This window comes from Argiope bruennichi, chromosome 11 (genome assembly GCF_947563725.1).
Source record: "Argiope bruennichi chromosome 11, qqArgBrue1.1, whole genome shotgun sequence".
Lineage (NCBI taxonomy): Eukaryota > Metazoa > Arthropoda > Arachnida > Araneae > Araneidae > Argiope > Argiope bruennichi.
This window is the reverse complement of record NC_079161.1, coordinates 45,370,963-45,389,436: the sequence shown is the minus strand read 5'-3', so window position 1 is coordinate 45,389,436 and position 18,474 is coordinate 45,370,963. Positions and strand designations below refer to the sequence as shown.

Genomic DNA, 18,474 nt, shown 5'->3' with positions numbered 1-18,474 from the left:
TTTCTAAACATTTCTGCTCATACCTGCCGTATTTATATGTTAGAATAGATGAACAGAAAATTAGGGAATGAAATAGTAAAATGAATGGGAAAAGATAAGACTTATAAAATAACATATTTATGACTATCAAAATTTGAATTTCAAAGCAAATTTACTAAGGAAGATGTGAACAACAAATTGTTTAACTTTAATTTTTAGCAAGTACAAATTCCAGCTAACCAAATGTCGCCAAATTTCACAAAATTAATAATAGTATGAACATAGAATTAAAAAAAAAATTATCAAACCTATTTCAGTTTCATTATAACAATGCATTGCTCAAAATAATTTTAAAGTTAGTTTAGAAAATTGTCAAAATTAAGGAAAATATTATATAACAACTAAATGAATATTATTAAAAAGACAATTTGTTATTTTAAAATAGTAATTTTATATATATATATATATAAATATATAATATTATATAAATGAATGTAGAGAAAATGCAAGAATCTCACTTATTGGTCAAAATTCTAATAAAGAATCTTTTTTAAAAGCATTTCATCACCAAAATATATTTGAGATAGATTTAACTCTGATTGAAATGGTCATACCGCTAAAAGCGCCAATATACGTACATATATTTACACTTTATTATTAATGTGATCACTGTATACATTGAAACACGCGCTTTATTAAAAGGCCTCAGTAATATGGGGATCAGCATTAAAATTACTGTTTCACGACAGAAAAGCTTCAAGTTCGAATCCTGGTTTCAACAGATATACAACCTTTATATAGCCATGATATATGTTAAATTTGAATTGAAAGTCAATCGCTCTCCTAATTGAATTACACTGAATTACAGTGAGGGGAAAGAGAATGCCGGATTAGACATAGTTCTCTTCATCTGGCTATAGTTCAAAATTGCTACAATTACACCAAAATATAACCAAATCTTCGAAGTAGAATATTAATTTTGTTTAACAAGGATTAAAGTTATCTTAGTTTATCAGCATTCGATAAACGATCTAATTTTTTTTTCAAACGCGGATAATCTATCTAAATGCTAATGAAAATGCAGTAACAACAATGTGAAAGCTAAACAAAATGCTTTTAAATTTTATCATTTTTTCATAAATCTTACAATAATCAAAGCAAGTATTTCTGATTATAAATTAGACCTCCTGATTTCTATTGGCTTACAAAAAATATTCAATTATAATTTCGAAAAGGCCTTTGCATCTTCTTGCCACGCAAAATGTTATTAAAATTATTGAGTTTATATTTTTAGAAACATCGATTTTGTTGTTTTATCAGATTCTAAAAAAAAGAATTAATTTTCATACATAAATATTCATGCCATATTCTCTCATTTTGTATCGTAGGCAATTCATCATCTACACCAGAATGATATTATCCATAGAGATATAAGGGCATCCAATTTTATCATTTCACCAGAAGGGGAACTGAAACTGATAGACTTTGGTAAGTAAACAAGTGATGTATATCTTTAAATGAAAATCTCGCCTTACCTTATTTCAATACCTTAAACCAAACACAGATTAGAGTCACATTAATTAGATTAGCATTTATTAACCAAAGTAACTATTACGGGATGGAATACGTAGCATGGCTCCCTCAACTGTAATCAGCTTTAAAAAATAAATGTTCTTCTTTAGAAATATGAAAAAAATATGCTTTCCATTTTCAAATACGAAGAGAAGAGTGAATACTTTATTCTTATTAATGAAAATAAAAATAAATTAAAGAAAATTTAATATTTTTCAATTTATTTTTGTATTAAAATTCAAAAATAAAGATTTTTATGTGCAGGGGAAGAGCGTATTGCTTCATTTACAAATAAATAAAACTATATTTTGTTGATAGGTACAAGAAATTCTTGAGCATTCGTTATGGAATGAAAAAAATATTAGCATCTGAAAATATTTAAATTCATATTCTTCTTCTGGAACCATAGCGGAACACTTACATTTTCAAATTCCCAAAGAATAAATAGTTGCATTACAAATAGATAAATAGCGCTACGATTTTTTCCTTTGTTCTGTAAAAAAATTCAAAATGGGTTTTTCTTTCTATATAAAATAAAGAAAATTCAAATATTCCTAACATTGTAGCATTGATGTTAGGTAGTTGTAGCATTGATGTCAAATATTCCTAACATTGTACATCAATGTTATTACATGAAATGTAATAACATTAATGTTATTACAAGAAAAAAACCTTAATTATTTTATCGTCTGCGCTTTTACAATGTTTTTGGTGATCGTTTTTAAATCATGTTTACAAAATAATAAAATCAATCGAATAAAATTTCATCTTTCCCCTTCGTATCAAAATCCAAATACAAAGATTTTTTTATGTGCAAGCGAAGAGCAAATTGCTTCATTTACAAGTAAATAGAACCACATTTTATTGAAAGTTGCAAGAAGTTCTTGAGCATTCGTTATGAAAAGAAAAAATCTAAGCATCTCAGAATATTTTAAAATATTTTCTTTATCTCGAATTACAGCGGAACACTTATATTTTCGAATTCCCAAAGAATAAATAATTGCATTACAAACAGGTAAATAGTTAAGTTTTTTTTTTCTTTATTTTGTAAAAATTCAAAAAGGGTTTTTCTTTCGATATAAAACAAATTCAAATATTCCTAACATTCTAGGGTGATAACGTTATTATTTGAAAAAGCATGAATTATTTTATCGTCTGCGCTTTTGCAATACTTTTGGTAATAGATTTTAAATCATGTTTACAAAATCGTAAAATTAAATCAAAATAAAATATTGTTCCATTAATTTTTTTTAAAAAAATTAACTTCTAGAAAATATTGTCGAATTGTAAAAATCTACTAATTCTCTTTAATTAAAGACAATACTGTGCAAGCCGGCTACACATTAAAACAAATTGCTGAGCGGTTGAATAGTGTATAGATGTTAAATATCTATTTGCCATTTTAAAGCAAATTTTAAAAACCGTTTTTGTTGAATTAAAAGAAATGTGCACAGAAATAAAAAAAAAGATATCATTAAAAACCTAGGATTTTTTTTGTATCAATCATAGCATTCTCTGATTAATAATTTTTACTATTAGTAATTTACAAAGTGAATTCTAGCTTTAATAATACTAGCAATAACACTATACTGAAAGTTTGTTCTTTTATATTAAGGGTAAAATTCAAGGAAAATAATTTTTTAGTATAACTTTTAACAGTAGTCGAAACTTGTACTTGCAAAATTTGAAAATAAGAATATTGATTTTCTTTTCAGTGCAATAAATGAAAAGTATTGTTACAAATTATATCAAAAAAATTTGAGGTATTTATTAAATTTCAAAAAAAAATTTACTGATATAAAATTTGTATCAATGAAAAGCTAACATTTTAAATTCTGAAGTGATAAGAATATAATACTTACTCAGTAATATGTTCCGAGGATATTCATGCAAAGGTTAAAATTAGGGATTTATGTAATCAATAAAAAAATTAAACATTTTAAATATTTTTCATTTTGTGTATTTTTTATTTATCCCAATTGTGTAAGATTTAGGCCCAAATATATGATGAGAGTTTTGAAGCATTTTTATATATTGCATTTTAACAATTTGTGCTAGTCTCTAAATATTATGTTAAAAAGGTTTTTAAATGCATTCAAAGTTTTAATTTTAAGATATAATTCAGTAGGAAGAGATTTATATCAATGCCATAATGGATTAAATTTGAAAATAGCATACCGCAGCTCCATGTAAAAAAACTGTGGCGATATCAAGTTAACAAGCAACAAATACCACGTGACTATGACGTCTAATAGATTCATTCCGCTGATAAATTTCATAAAGCTTTAAGAAGAGCAAATATTTGTGCTTCACAATCACAAAGCTTATCTAATTCTGATCACTTTTTTTCTTATTCAAAAAAGAAAATTTCCTTAACTTTACAATACTTTTCTCTTTGAAATAAGTTTCTGAAATTAATAAGAACAATTATTTTGCAGCTTAAAATAAGAACAAAAACTTTCGAAATTTCACAGTTTTAAAAGCATATTTTATCAATAAAGAAAAAGAAAAACGTTTATAATAAGCCTCAAAAAATTTTCTAGCTGAAGTATCTTCTAATGTTTCTAATCGCAAACCAAAAGAAAAAAAAACATTTTTTCCAAACACATGTATCAGACAATTCCATATACTTTTCTATCTGGGAAAAAAAGAACTTATCTATCATACTATATGAACTTTAGCTAAACGCAGCCATTTTTCAAGATCTTCGATATGTAAGTTAATTGCATACCTTGGTGATTGTCAATGTTCTCCAGACATAAAATATCATAAATACCTTTCATTTTCGCCAATCATAGGCTGCACTTAGATTTATCATTCATTTATCATTGCGCAAATAAAAGCCGACTGAAGTTATCGACTAAGCCAAGTCTGGGAGAACTTGTCTCATGGGAAGAAATTGCCAGTGAATAAAATATGACTAATTCCTATAAGATATTAATGCTCATCTATAAATGATGTTTGCGCTTAGGATTTATCTTAAAAACGCATTTTAGGTGATGGCCAGAAAAATAAAACTACTTTCGAGTTAAGTGTGTTTGGAATTCTGTGAATTCGAACGTTGTTATTACTTCACATTAGAAAATTCACTTCTGTTTATATTATATGTGCATTGGTAATGGTTCAATCTTCTGGTAAATATGATAAACTTGTATTTGAATCGTTAGAGATTTAGTTTTCACTTGATATTAAACTTTCATAGTTCTGATTTTTCATCTCAAAGTAATTTTCTAAGTGAAATTCATTTCTTCCTTTTACATTATTACAGTAAATTCCTTTTGAAGAATGGTGTTTAATCAGTTATATGGTTACTTTAAGATGTACGTGATTTTAAAAGCTAAGAAAGTTCCCAGAACTAGTTAATATTCGTCTGTCTCGAAAGTGAAAAAGAAATTATTTTTAAATAATTTAGTAAAACTGTTCCGTCATTCATAAAATTTTAAATATATTATGAACCGACTTAAGAATGTAGAAATACAGATATTTTTATTAGTTTTAATAAATTCTGAAAATTATGCTAAAACTATTCTTACGAATCTGTTTGTAGTCAAATTCGTCGAAATATTTGAAGTTTTTAAAACTGAGAAGTCTCTCTTTGTTTTGATTTAAACCGGTTGCTTCTGGTCACCAATTAGACAAAAGCTTTAGCTTTAAATTTCAAAACTAATAGAGTAGAAATGGAATATCTTTCTTAGAGAAATCGATGAAATTGAACAGATATGATTAGCAATATACGTTAATGCATTAAAGAATACACTTTAATATTATTGTTAGAGGATTTTGCCTTTCATGCCATCAACATCGCGTACATATAAACTTGTCATCTATTTTTTTTACCGGCAAAAATTTTGTAAATTAACTAAACAAACTCTAAAGATATATCACATTGAGTATAAGGATCTGTAATCAAATTTTGCACAATACTTTTTTAACCCTTCAACCGTATTGAACGTAAAAAGTCATCCAAAAGAATGACTTCTATAAAGACTCGAGCACAAGAAGTCGTACTTCTATTACTATTCGAAAATCGGCAGAAACGTAATAAATCGTTTTCTGAAAATTGTCCTAAGATTGTCGGCGATGTAAAAATTATTAGTGCTTTCTCCTTATATGATAATGGCCATTTTATGAAGATTTAGAAGCTGGGTATTTGACGGTCAATGGGTTAAATATGCCTCAGAAATGTAAATTTTTTATAAAATTATACATTTGAATTTTGTCAAAATAAGTGAAATGTTTTTGGTGGCGAGAACTTTTTTTGGGTGGAAGAGACAGAACCTGATGCCAACTGAATGCCCTGGTTCTTTTTGAACATCTGAAATAATTAAACAAGTGTGGAATTTTATCTTAAATAATTGCTGTCCATCCATGAAAATAAGAGGGCAGTGTTTAAATATCTATAAAAAAATGCTGTTCAAACAATCTTGCCTGCAGACTTGGGAAAAGTAAATGTCTGAACAAAATTTTGTTGCTCATATTTTCTAAGAACAAACCCCTAGAGAGGTGCCCATTGAAGAGTTGTCATTTCAGCCACTGAAAATGTGTCAAACCTTCTTGAAATATGTATTGGAGATGACGAACCATTCGATTTTACAAAACGATTTTACAATATTATATCAAATGACAGAATGGAAAGTAAAAAAAAAAACACAAACCAAAAACAAAAAGGATAGCATGAATGAGCAATGCGTAAGAGAACGAAATAAAGTCAAGCATTACCAATATACTGAAACAACTGATCACCAAAGATAGCTCGTATACTAATATATAGGGAAAATCTCTGTCTTTATAAAGCAGAATGGACGTTCACTTTATTGAAAGCAATTCTTGCCACAAATTTATTTCTGACAGAAGATACTTTTTCTCTTTTGATAGAAAATGTGTATAATTTTCCCATTAACTGTCTTCGACTTATCAGAAAAGATTCTAGTCGATTCTCTATTGTCATCCCCTCACATTAATCGCAAAAATTAGTTATCCTTTCTTGTCAGCATTCCATAAGAGATTTAATATTTTAATACTAATAATTTTTTTAAATATTAAACCAGTAGAAATGATTTCCCCAAAAACTTTCGAGCATACTCTCTAATGAAGATTTACCCCAGAGAATGCCTTGCATGGAATCTGCGTACAATGATTATGGATTATTAACTTTTGCTGTGAATTTTGCATTTTTACTGAACCTAGTGTGTAATACTTGGCGACTTTTTTTGGCGATTAATCCTTGATGCGGTTAATAGTAACCAAAAGTCGAATTTGTATTTTGGATGAGTTTTTCCCTACATATTGATACAAAAAATTTTATACATAGCTACTCTTGTAGCCACAAAATTATATGCCAAACATCATATATTTAAATCACTGCCTTCTTCAGTTATTGCATTTGCATGTTTCTGAAAATATAAACCGACAGACGGTCAAACCCTTGTTGGATTCGGCTTGAAATTTCATTGATGCCCATACTATATATATTAAATCTATGTACCAAATTTTATTTATCTAGTTCACTTCGTTTTATGATTATCATGTTAACATATAATTGGACTGTGGGAGCAGACAGACTTCCTTTGAACAAATTTTGCTCAGAATTTAATAGAAATGTATAAATTTGGTGTAAATACCAAATTTTATCTGCCTAGCTCTAGTTTTTGTATTATTTTTGTCAGAGAGATGCAGATGGACTGACATTTTTTAAATGTTTTTGAACTGAGGGAGGTCTAAAAAGTGAGGAAAAATCTCGGGCTCGATTACAATATTTTCTCTATACTTCGTATAAGAAGAATTAAAAATTGATTTTAAATAATATAATTTTATTATATCCAAAAACTTATGCAATGGAAACATAATTTATTTCGTTTCTTTCAAAAAAAATTCTATAACTTCTTTTTTTACAACATTATGATTTTATCATTTGTGATCGAGGTTCTTTTTTTGCAGGATCGTGCGCTCTGGTTAAAGATTCTGAAGGGAAAACTCACTCATCAATAGGATCACCATACTGGATGGCACCAGAGGTAAGAAAGATATTCCTTTTTAGGACTCTAAAATTTCTTAAGAAAGATAAAATTATTTCATTGGTAGATATTAATACTTCTGGCATTATCTGTTATATCCAATTAAGCTTATTTAGTGAATACTTGGAAAGAAAAGTACTTTACTTTGAATACTGTTGAGGAAAATCTCAAATTCGTTCTGTGAATGATTTTACTGTGAAAAGAGCCCAATAAATTAATAAGTAATAGCGATTAAAGAAGCTTTACTCGTGAAACGTGCGAATTGAGAGTAGCAAAATACAGATGAAACATTCACAAAACACCACTTAAAATAAACCTCAGCACACAAACATAAAATCTGTAATAAACAATTGTAACATCAAAAACGTTCAGAGAGAATTCCAATGGGAGATATTTATCTCAATAACTCGCATATCCTGGCTTGTCTGCTACTCTCAGCTGGCTCAATATTAATTCACTGCAGCCAGCTCTGTATCTCGGTTATTTTTATAGTTTCCGAGTCAGGGCGAAACCGCTTCAAGTATAATCGTTGAAACTAATTCAATTATCGCCAAGATTCTTATAATTTCTGTGTTCTTTGATTTTTTCGCCAGTCATTGACGAGGCATCTACAGGGTGATTCAAAATGCATCGCTCAAATTTCGTGGGGATGTAGTGAATACATCAGAAAACCGGTTTCATATAGGAAAGTATATCTACACACGGCATCTATATGGACAAAATGGTCAAGTGAAGTGAACACAAGGAAACGGTACAGTTAAGGGGATTAATGAATATGATTTTTATTCATACAAAGTAAAATGCAGGTTCACAGGAGGTGCTCGAAATTGAGATCCTTTGCATGAAAACAGGATTAACAGCGCTATTTCATTGACAGTCTAACATTTTCAGAAATGCCTGGCAATCACGGACAATGCCTGCGGCGACCACTATTCGTGCAACAAGTTCCATTTCACTATCGAAGGTAACTTGTACGCATGGTCTTTCATGGTCCACCTTTACACGAAATCCATCGAAGATAAATCAATTGATCTGGGTGGCCAAACGATCTATCCGCCTCTGCCAATCCATCAAGCGCCAAATTTTCGGTTCATGTAATCACACGCAACAATTATGCTATGGGCAGGAGCCCATAGTCCAACCTGCCATGTTGATACCAAATATCTCGGCTTATATGCGCAGATAAAGTGCCCTGAGAAGTCGTTACATATGTACGCTTACATTTGCTGACATACTTTACAATGTGAAATCAGTTTCCTGACTTATTCCCTACCTCCCCATGAAATTTGAACGATAAGTTTTGAATCACCCTGTAAAGCATCCGTTACAGATATCTGTAAAACTATCTTCCTTGCCAAGATACTTACTGTATTAGAAAGCAACATTACAAACTCATAAAGATACTTCGGATAAACTCATTTATCAATATGATTTTATTGGATGCACCAGATGGAAAATGAATTTCTCTTAAACGATACGAACTTGATGAATAGGTTTCAAATATTTCATTAGTAAATATAATGTAAATACATCAGCCAACAACAGTTATCAACATTTGAGCCTATTCACTGTTGATTAAAATAATGAATGCACTAAAAGTAGATAATAAGAAGCGGTAACACTGAAAACTGATTCATCAATTAGATTTTCATGTTGGATGGTACCAGTGGTAAAACGAGTTTGTTTAGAGCTATATGAAATATCATGAATAAATTGAAAAAGCAAACACTTCAACAAGCATCAGATATTAGTATTAAAGCCATTCACTGGCTATACAGAAAGAAGAATTTACGCCAAATGCATAGAAAGAATATTTATTACCGATTACTTAAAGAAAACTCATTCATCAACAGACACATAGTACATGATAGTACCAAATTTTAAATATATTTATTTGAACTATTATAAAAATTTCTTGAATAGCACATAAATACTCATCGGTATATAGCAATAACCTAGTCCTTACGTGTTGCTCATTCCTAAAAAAAATTAATACATTTTCAAAAAATTGCAAAAAGAAAAATGTCATATTTTTAACAATTAATTAATCATATTACATTGTATAGAAAATCTTATATAATAAGAGGTGCATCCATCAATATATTTCAATAATAATTTTAAAACTCCTAATTTATTGAATATTTTCACTGCAAATCGATAGACTCAGAAACAGCATTTTGAAGTGAATACACATACAATGTACATTCACTTCAAAATATATTTTATATGTAAATATAAATAACACTGAAGGCAACATATATTTGTTAAATTCATAATATATGATAAGAATCAGTGACTTAAATGTAATTTTTACATATTCTGGGTGAGATATGAGCTCAAAGTCTTATATATAATATAAATCAGTAAACAACTTATTAACCCCTTACCTGCCGAGAATAACATGCGAGATTCGGTCCTCAGTGCCACGTATATATACGTATATAGTTGCGAGACGTATATATACGCCAGGGGTAGTTAGCACATTGATTTAGGGCGACGTATATATACGCTCGCGGTAGGCAAGGGGTTAAATATGGTAAAAATATAAATATTTCAATTGATATATAAATGATATTTTAAACCTTTTCAAGCAAAGGTATATCACTCTCATATTTCTTATCATTCGTACATATTACTTATTATTGAAATACACTAGTAGCTTATCAAGACTCACATTTTAAGAGCCTCAAAGTTTATAACTTTATTTCTATGCTTTTTGGAATTATATACATTTATTCAGATATATGTGCTAGTAACTCAAAATTTATTTCGTGAAAGGGAACAAATCCGTAACTATAAAAACGAAAATTAAATAAGATTGATAACTTGCTATTGCAGCCATTAAAATTAAATTAATTGGTAGCATGCTCTAACAGCATTGCTAAGTGTAAACAGCGTGCAATTATACCATTATTAGAGCAATCGGCAGCAAAATCTATTAATCGCATTACATTAATTTAAGAAAGGTTGCATATAATTATATGATAAAAAATGAGCGATGAAAATATTAAAAGTATCACAGATTCAAACTTCGACTCATTCATTCAGTTTATACCATATTTTAAACCCGATTCAATTCATTAATAAAATTATTTCTACTAATAAGATAACAATAAATGTTACAATTTGTTATATATTACAGAACAAGACATTTATATTTCAAGGTATTGAGCACGGTATTATTTTGAGCAAAATAAAGATTGGTTCCAAGTATCACCAAAACCACGACTCCAATATCTTCGAAGAAGACAGTTAAGCCACATAATTTTAAGTGAATTACAGAATAGCGGGCGGAAATCACTTAAATAAAAGAAGACTCGAATCCATTTTGTGTAATAGCAAAAGATCTGTAATTCAATAACCAGCAACACTAAATATCTAAAGATTATCACAATATGTATATATAGATGATATTTATAAATCAATCTTTGCAATGAAATGGCTGCAATAGCAAGTTATCAAAAGGAAATTCTTTGAATTTGCAACAAACTTAAAGAAGCTGTTTTTACTGCATAAAATACATCGGCATCATATATTTGGTGAGAAAAAATGATTGCCCCGCTTGATAGACTAAACTCTTTTCTCCATCATTCTGATTCTAGATTCATATAAAAAAAAGAGGAATGAAAGGGAAATCAGTTAATATTCTTAAAATGATGCCATATTGTCTCAGGAAATATAGAGTTAATAGTTTCAAGAACACTCTGGAATCCATATCTAGAAAAACATCTGGCATTCCATAGTAGGAGGATTCAAATACTTTGACCATTCACTATACATTTTGATCCACTTTAAATTCATAAAATGCTGCTGTCTCACAGTCTAAACAAAACAACTGCGAATTCAAGAATCGACAGAAATCTTTTCCAGAATGTATTTGAGTCAAGATTTGGTTGCTGTCAAAAAGAATTAAAAAGTTTTTAAATGCTGAATTTAGGTATGCTTATTGAAATATCACTTTTTACACATCGTTCCTAGGTCATCGCTTGTGAACAGCTGAGACCTTATACGAAGTCGTGCGATGTGTGGTCCCTTGGGATCACAGCCATTGAGCTCGCTGAAACTCTACCTCCTCTGTTTGACATACATCCAGTGAGAGCCATGTTCCAAATTGCCAGGTGAGTTGATTTACAGAAAGAATGTAATAAACTATGAGTTTATTAATGTCCATGTGAAACTGGTGATTTATAATGTCTATTTATGCTTCCTGAAATTTCATGAAATTTTCAAGAAAGTGGTTGATTTATGGCCTTTTATGGTGTAAAAGTCACAGGACGTGCCAAGGTTATCCAAAAACGTCATGATTAAAGTTCAAATATTATGTAATAAATTACCAAATTAACAAGCATGAAGTAATAAAACATATAAATGCTAAAAAAAATTGTTAAATATAGAAATGGCAGCTGTAATAAATTTATTAAGACTTAGAAGATAAATTCAGGCATGCGAATCATTTCTAATATATATTAGAAATGCAACACATAGCTGCTAGGAACTTTGTGATAAGTTTTCTAGAGCATACAATAGGATAGAAATAAATGTTACCTAAAAGAGAATAACATTGCTTATTACAGAAAAGTACCATACTCTTATTACACAATTTGTATATTGTGGTGAAAGCTTATAAGCCAGTTAACAGCTACGCAACACGAGCAATTGCTTTTGTATTGTGGTCATGTTACTGGGCAGCAAAACACAAGGGCCCAGGTTCTATCCTCGCACATACCAATCTGCTACAATATGATTAGTTGATTTATAGAATAGTCAATGACAAATATTTCGTAGAATATTTGATAAGGAACTCTGCTTACCTTTGAAAAGAATTGTGTTTTTATTTAAGAATTTATCTTTCTTTAGTTAATTTATAAAATATTCAATGATAGTTATTTCGTAGAATAGTAGACAAAGCAATACGATCCAGATTTCGATCATCGGTTCAGACTCACATCAAATTTGCAGTGGAACTGGATATTTATCTACACATTATTTAATTCTACCGGAATACATATGAAAGCTGACTTCGCGCTCATGTGTAGAGGCCACGCTGGCCTGATGGTAAGTTCTCGACTTCAGAGCCGAAGGGTTTCAGGTTCGAGACCCGATTTCACCGAAAAACTGTCGTGTATGCTGGTCTGATGTACGTTAAATCCGTCGGGGGCCAAACGTCTTGCCACTGGTGTGGTGTGAAAGCTTAGAGAGGGATTGTCAACTCCGGTGTCGCTCTCATCATCTAACCGTGGTTCAAAATTAAGAGGTCTGTTCCAAAATAGACCTAATGTCTCTTTAAAAAAACGGGATTTAAATATAATTTAATTAAACTCGCGTTCATGTGATGATGAAATACGGAGAGACAGATGTCTTGTATTTATGGTTGAAAATTTAAACGTCATTCCTCAAAATCCTCAATAATCAAAAATGCCTTACCTCATAGAATAATTAGTTCTTTCATTTAATGTCTTGAAAGTACTAATCTATTAAATGTATTAACAGACTTTGACTCTTATTATTTTTTAATAACAAAATACATTAGAGTGTTTCTTACATCATTTACTCACTAATTAATTCAGCATTCACGTCTGCGAAGTTTTCCATAAAAATTAATAAAACGCGATAATTAATTATTTCAAAGTATAACTTAAGATTATAGATTTATCATTTCTTTCATTCTTAGAGTCGCATAATTTCATTTATTATTAATTAAATACATGAACTCAAAATATTTAATACATTGCATCGTTGAATAATAAATGTCTTTTAATCATGATCTTTTAAGGGCTTTCCTAAATGGGACCTGTTTAATTGTTACACCTCTAAGTTTTTTCAATTTCTAAAAATGATCATTCAATTTTGTACTTGATATTTAAATCTATCACACTTCTTTCACTATTTCTTTTGAATCTTCAGTACGCATGAAAACTGATAATCCTCTCATTATGCTGAGAAAAAAAGTTCTGTGATTCTGAAAAGTAATAATTTCTATTTTTGCGCGTGCGCAATGACAACTGCTTAATTCGTTTTGCTGGTATAAAGAAAAAGAATGCTGTTTCTCAACATATCTTTAATCCCTTCCAAAGCCATTATGATTAAAGCTTTAAAAACTTCACCATTGCAAAAAATTTTGCGACTCATGAATTTCACATATAAATAAAGAACGAAGCCTCATTAACTGTAAATATAGAACAATGAAAAATATAATGCTATTTTGTTCCATAACTAAGTCCGAAATAACTTATCTACCTATGCCTTTTGCATAATCATACAGTTTCCTAATTTTGTTTTACTGCCCAGCCGTTGTAAATATATATAAATAAGGATAGATAATCTATCAAAAATAATATAAAACATTCATTCTAAATCATCTTATACATTAAAACTAATTAAAAATTAATAATTGTTCAAACACTGTATAATTTTAATTTTAAATGCATTAAGTAAAAAATCTAACCATTTTTGTTGGCTAGATATTAATTTAATCACTGTTATTCAGAAAAAGCAAAATTTAATTTTTGTTACATGGCAGCAATCCACAACGTAACATAAGTTACTGTATCGTCATCACTAAAGTATACGAATCGACATTGTAAAATTATCTATAAATAAGTAGAATAATTATAATCAATCAATTAACTATATACGTTAGTAGACTTCATCTGTTTTCCCAAAAATAGTCAAATAATTTAATTAATGAATGACAGTTTTTCTCATCTATTTAAATTTATAGTTTAGCCATCACTAATTGATCCAACATTCAAGTATTAATGAATAATTACTGTATCGCCATTACTACTATATACGAATCGCTATTGCAAAATTATCTATAAATAAGTAGAATAATTATAAATAATTGACTATATATGTTGGTAGACCTCATCAGTTTTCTCTGAAACAGTAAAATAATTTAATTAATGAAATGGCAAGATTTGACTCATTGATTTAAATGTATAGTTTAGCCATAACTAATTGATCCATCATTCAACTATTAATGAATGATTATTTTATCATTACTATAGTATACGAATCGCCATTGCAAAATTATCGGTAAATAAGTGGAAAAATTAAAAATTATTAATCTACTATATATGTTAGTAGACCTCACCTGGTTTCCTTGTAACAGTAAAATAATTTAATGATGTATATGGTAGAGTTTCGCTCATTGATTGAAATGTATCATTTAGCCATAACTAAGTGATCTAACACTCAAATATTAATGAATGATTATTGTATCTTCGTTATTACAGTATGCGAATCGCCATTGCAAAATTATCTCTAAAGGAATAGAATAATTATGAATAATTAACTATGTACGTTAGTAGACCTTATCAGGTTTCCCTGGGACAGTAAAATAATTTAATTAATGAATATGACGAAGTTTTGCTCATTGATTTAGATACATATTTTAGCCATAATTAATTGATCCAACATTCAACTATCAATGAATAATTATTGTATCGTCATTACTACAGTACAGGAATCGACATTGCAAAATTATCTGAAAATAAGTAGAATAATTATAAATAATTAACTATACACGTTAGTAGAACTAATCGGATTTTTCCCTCTAACAGTCAAATAATTTAATTAATGAATATGACGAAGTTTTGCTCATTGATTTAGTTATACAGTTTAGCCATAACTAATTGATCCAACATTCAACTATTAATGAAAGTCTTTCCAAACTAAGCCTACATCGAAAACAGATTTCTAGATTTTTTTTCCTCCACCTACTTACATCACCTTTTACATTCCTTTTTCGTTCTCCATTCTTTTTTCTTTCTTTTTAAATCCTTCAGACTTTCTACGTGTTGCTTGTAAACGACATGACGACTACCCCCCCAAAGCAGGAAACGGCGCGTTATTGGAAAAGCAATTTTCGAACTTTTACCGTATCGAACACGTCCCAGACATTGATAGAGGTCGCAATCGTACACAAAAAACATCTGCTAAAGATAGAAAAGGACTATGTTTGGAAAAGAGATGGAAAAATCCTTCTAAGGATGAGAGCAATCTCGCGTCGCAACTTGGAAAAAGAATTTTATTGATTTCGTTGACGTCTTTCGATAGAGGCTGTTAAAAAAAAATCGACGACAGTCAGACTGTCATGTTATAACAGAAGCACTTATTAACCCTTCTTAGTTCGACATTAAAGAATCCCAATGTTTGCTGGAATGAGACATGTTTACTAGAAGAGGCGGTGGTTTTGGTGTTTACCAGTCGAAATCGATTCAAGTGAGTTTGGAGATAGAGGAACAAATTGGGGGAAAAAGATAGTTTGGGAGTGTTGCTCTTTGATGACGATTGAATTGGGATGAAATGAAAGATTATTTTTTGTTACAATGTAATGCTTTTGAGGACATTCCGGGGACTTTCTCGAATTTTAATGTATTGGAAATACTCAAGGAATTAAGAATGTTTACATGGCATAAATTCAGTATTCAACAGTCCTAATCTGAAGTGCCTTCAGCAAGTGTAAATGTAAAAAAAAAAGACTGAAAATGCAGGACAACTAATTGTTGGCAACTAAATAAGAAAAGTTATATTTAGTTAATGAGAAATCCTTAAAATGGTCACATCTGTGTACAAGGTGCAAGATTTATTTTGATATAAATTATTTTTGTCACATTATATATATTCATATTTTGTCATTTGTATCTTTATTTCCAATGAATTGAATTGTAATTATTTATTTTTTTAAAAATTCCATCTATATATATACCAAAACGGAAAGGGGCCACATGAGCTCGATAAACGGTGGTGCTGTGTGGTGTCGTGTTAAGGTATTAAGATATAAATTAATTGAAACTACTTTTGAAACATCTTTAATTCTGAGTCCTGACTGCCCGATATCGCACCGTTTGACAGACACTTTGGGGCGGTTAAATGAGTTAAAGGATGAAAGGTATTCGTCGACAAGCGTTCATATAAACTCATTTACCGCCCCAAAGCGCCTCAGTCAGGCCCCTGTCGAACGGGGACATATCGGGCGGTCAGGACTCATAGAGTTAACACCAATTCATTTTCTATCTGTTTTTCATTTCAAAACTCATATTATCATACAAAAAAAAAATTTAGTGGTGTGTAAACCTAAATTTAATTACTGTTATTGACTCCAGGCAATTAAATTTTAATTTTTGCAACGATTTTCAGGGAGTTTACAGAAGGGGTAAGCTGTAAATTTGTTTGTAGCAATCAACAGTCTTACTTAGAGAGCTGTAATAAGTAATGTGTTCAGCATTATAGAATTAATTGCTTCTGAATTAAATTACTTAAATTTTTGTCGTGTAACCTTTGTTTCATAATTTATCTAACTTATTCCGATTCTATATTTTTAAGTTAAATTTACGAAAATTATTATATTAAGAAATTTCTACAAGGCAAAGTATTCAGATAAAAAGACTATGCGTTATCACAACAATGTTTTAATTTTTAAGACTTCTCGTACGGTAAATATTTATACAAATGAATTCCTTTCATGTACGTTGGTAAGATTCACAATGTTATAATTTTGAATTATAACTATTTATAATTTTCGAATTTTAAAAATATAAGGATTGTTCACGAAATAATGATAAGCCAAGCTATTGGTATTACTATATAAGAATAAAGTGAACATGTCGGAATTAGTTCTCCTTTCTAACCCCAGATGGCAGCACCTTTCCGTTGTCTTAAAAATTATGCAGAAAAGATTTCTTGTTTTGTTTGGCAGTCAAGGAAAGAAACGTTCACGTGAGTATGAGCGATGGGCAGTCCTCGAGGAAAAGCAGGGCAAATTTATTTTAACGATCACACGGAAACCCAGCGAGTTCTTCGCGAAATTAATAGTTTATGAAGAAAATAAATTTTACTGTCTTGAAAAAATATTCGTAACCGTGATATAGAATTGCTTATTGGAAAATGGATAAAAATAAGGATTGGCTCGATGTGAATCAATGGATAACTAATCAAGAAAACTGTTTCTTAATTTTTCTCGAATAGAGTATTTTTTTGCAAATAGGGTATGTGCTCACGAACAGTGTAGAAATACTTCATTAGGGAAATACCCAGACAGAATGTTATTTTAGAGTATTATTCTACTCTAAATCATTTTATATCAGATTACTGCATAAGCAGTTTTTGTTTCTTTCTCGCCAGAAATTAGATAATAAAAAAAAACAACGTGAGTGGTTTCTCGCATACTCCCTAATTGAGGTGTTATTCCATCCGATTAAAATTGTGAACCTGGACTAAGGCTGTAAATACATTGCATAACATCAGGAATCATTGTTACGAAATTCAGATCTTTTGTGTGAATCTACGATTTTTATTGAATCTACCGTGTAAATATATGTTTTAAATGCCTTTTTTAATCTGTCTGTTTATAACCAAATGTGACACAGAACTGGAAATGTATTCATAAAACCACATGTTATAATTCGTTTAGTTAAGTCATTGCATTTGTGAGTTACTGCGCCTACATGCATACGAAAGTGCAGAGCTTGTTGATCCTTTCTCAAATTTGATACAAAATGTCATAAGAACATACTTGTACTTCTGTTCCGCGTACCAAATTTTAGCATTTTCGTTAATTTTATAGATATCAAGTTCACTTGTATTCAATTAGTTAGACAAACAGTCTTCCTCTGAATGGATTTCGCTCAAAATACGATTTAAAAAAATCTACAAATTTGATTTTGAATCAGTATATCAAATTTCACCCATCTTGTTCAGGGATTTTTTGAGTCATCGTATCCACAGACAGAAATAATATCAAAAACTTGTTTTCACCAATTCAAGAAAGTCTGAAAATCTATAAAATCTACAATCTATAAATCAATCTACAAGTCTATAAAATCTACAATATTACAAGACTGTCTGTTTACTTCACTTATAATAAAGTAATGATTAATTAAGAAAATTAATGAATTTTAAATTT

General features: G+C 29.7%; 1 protein-coding gene across 1 annotated transcript in view; it reads left to right on the top strand.

Annotated features, from left to right (window-relative positions):
* The window catches only part of LOC129957655 (neither inactivation nor afterpotential protein C-like), a 170,150-nt gene that overhangs the window by 59,251 nt on the left and 92,425 nt on the right, over window positions 1–18,474 (top strand). Inside the window, exons 4-6 of the mRNA XM_056070097.1 lie at window positions 1,368–1,467; window positions 7,489–7,565; window positions 11,544–11,683. Of these exons, the coding sequence (XP_055926072.1) occupies window positions 1,368–1,467; window positions 7,489–7,565; window positions 11,544–11,683 (317 nt within the window). The remainder of the gene's footprint in view (window positions 1–1,367; window positions 1,468–7,488; window positions 7,566–11,543; window positions 11,684–18,474) is intronic.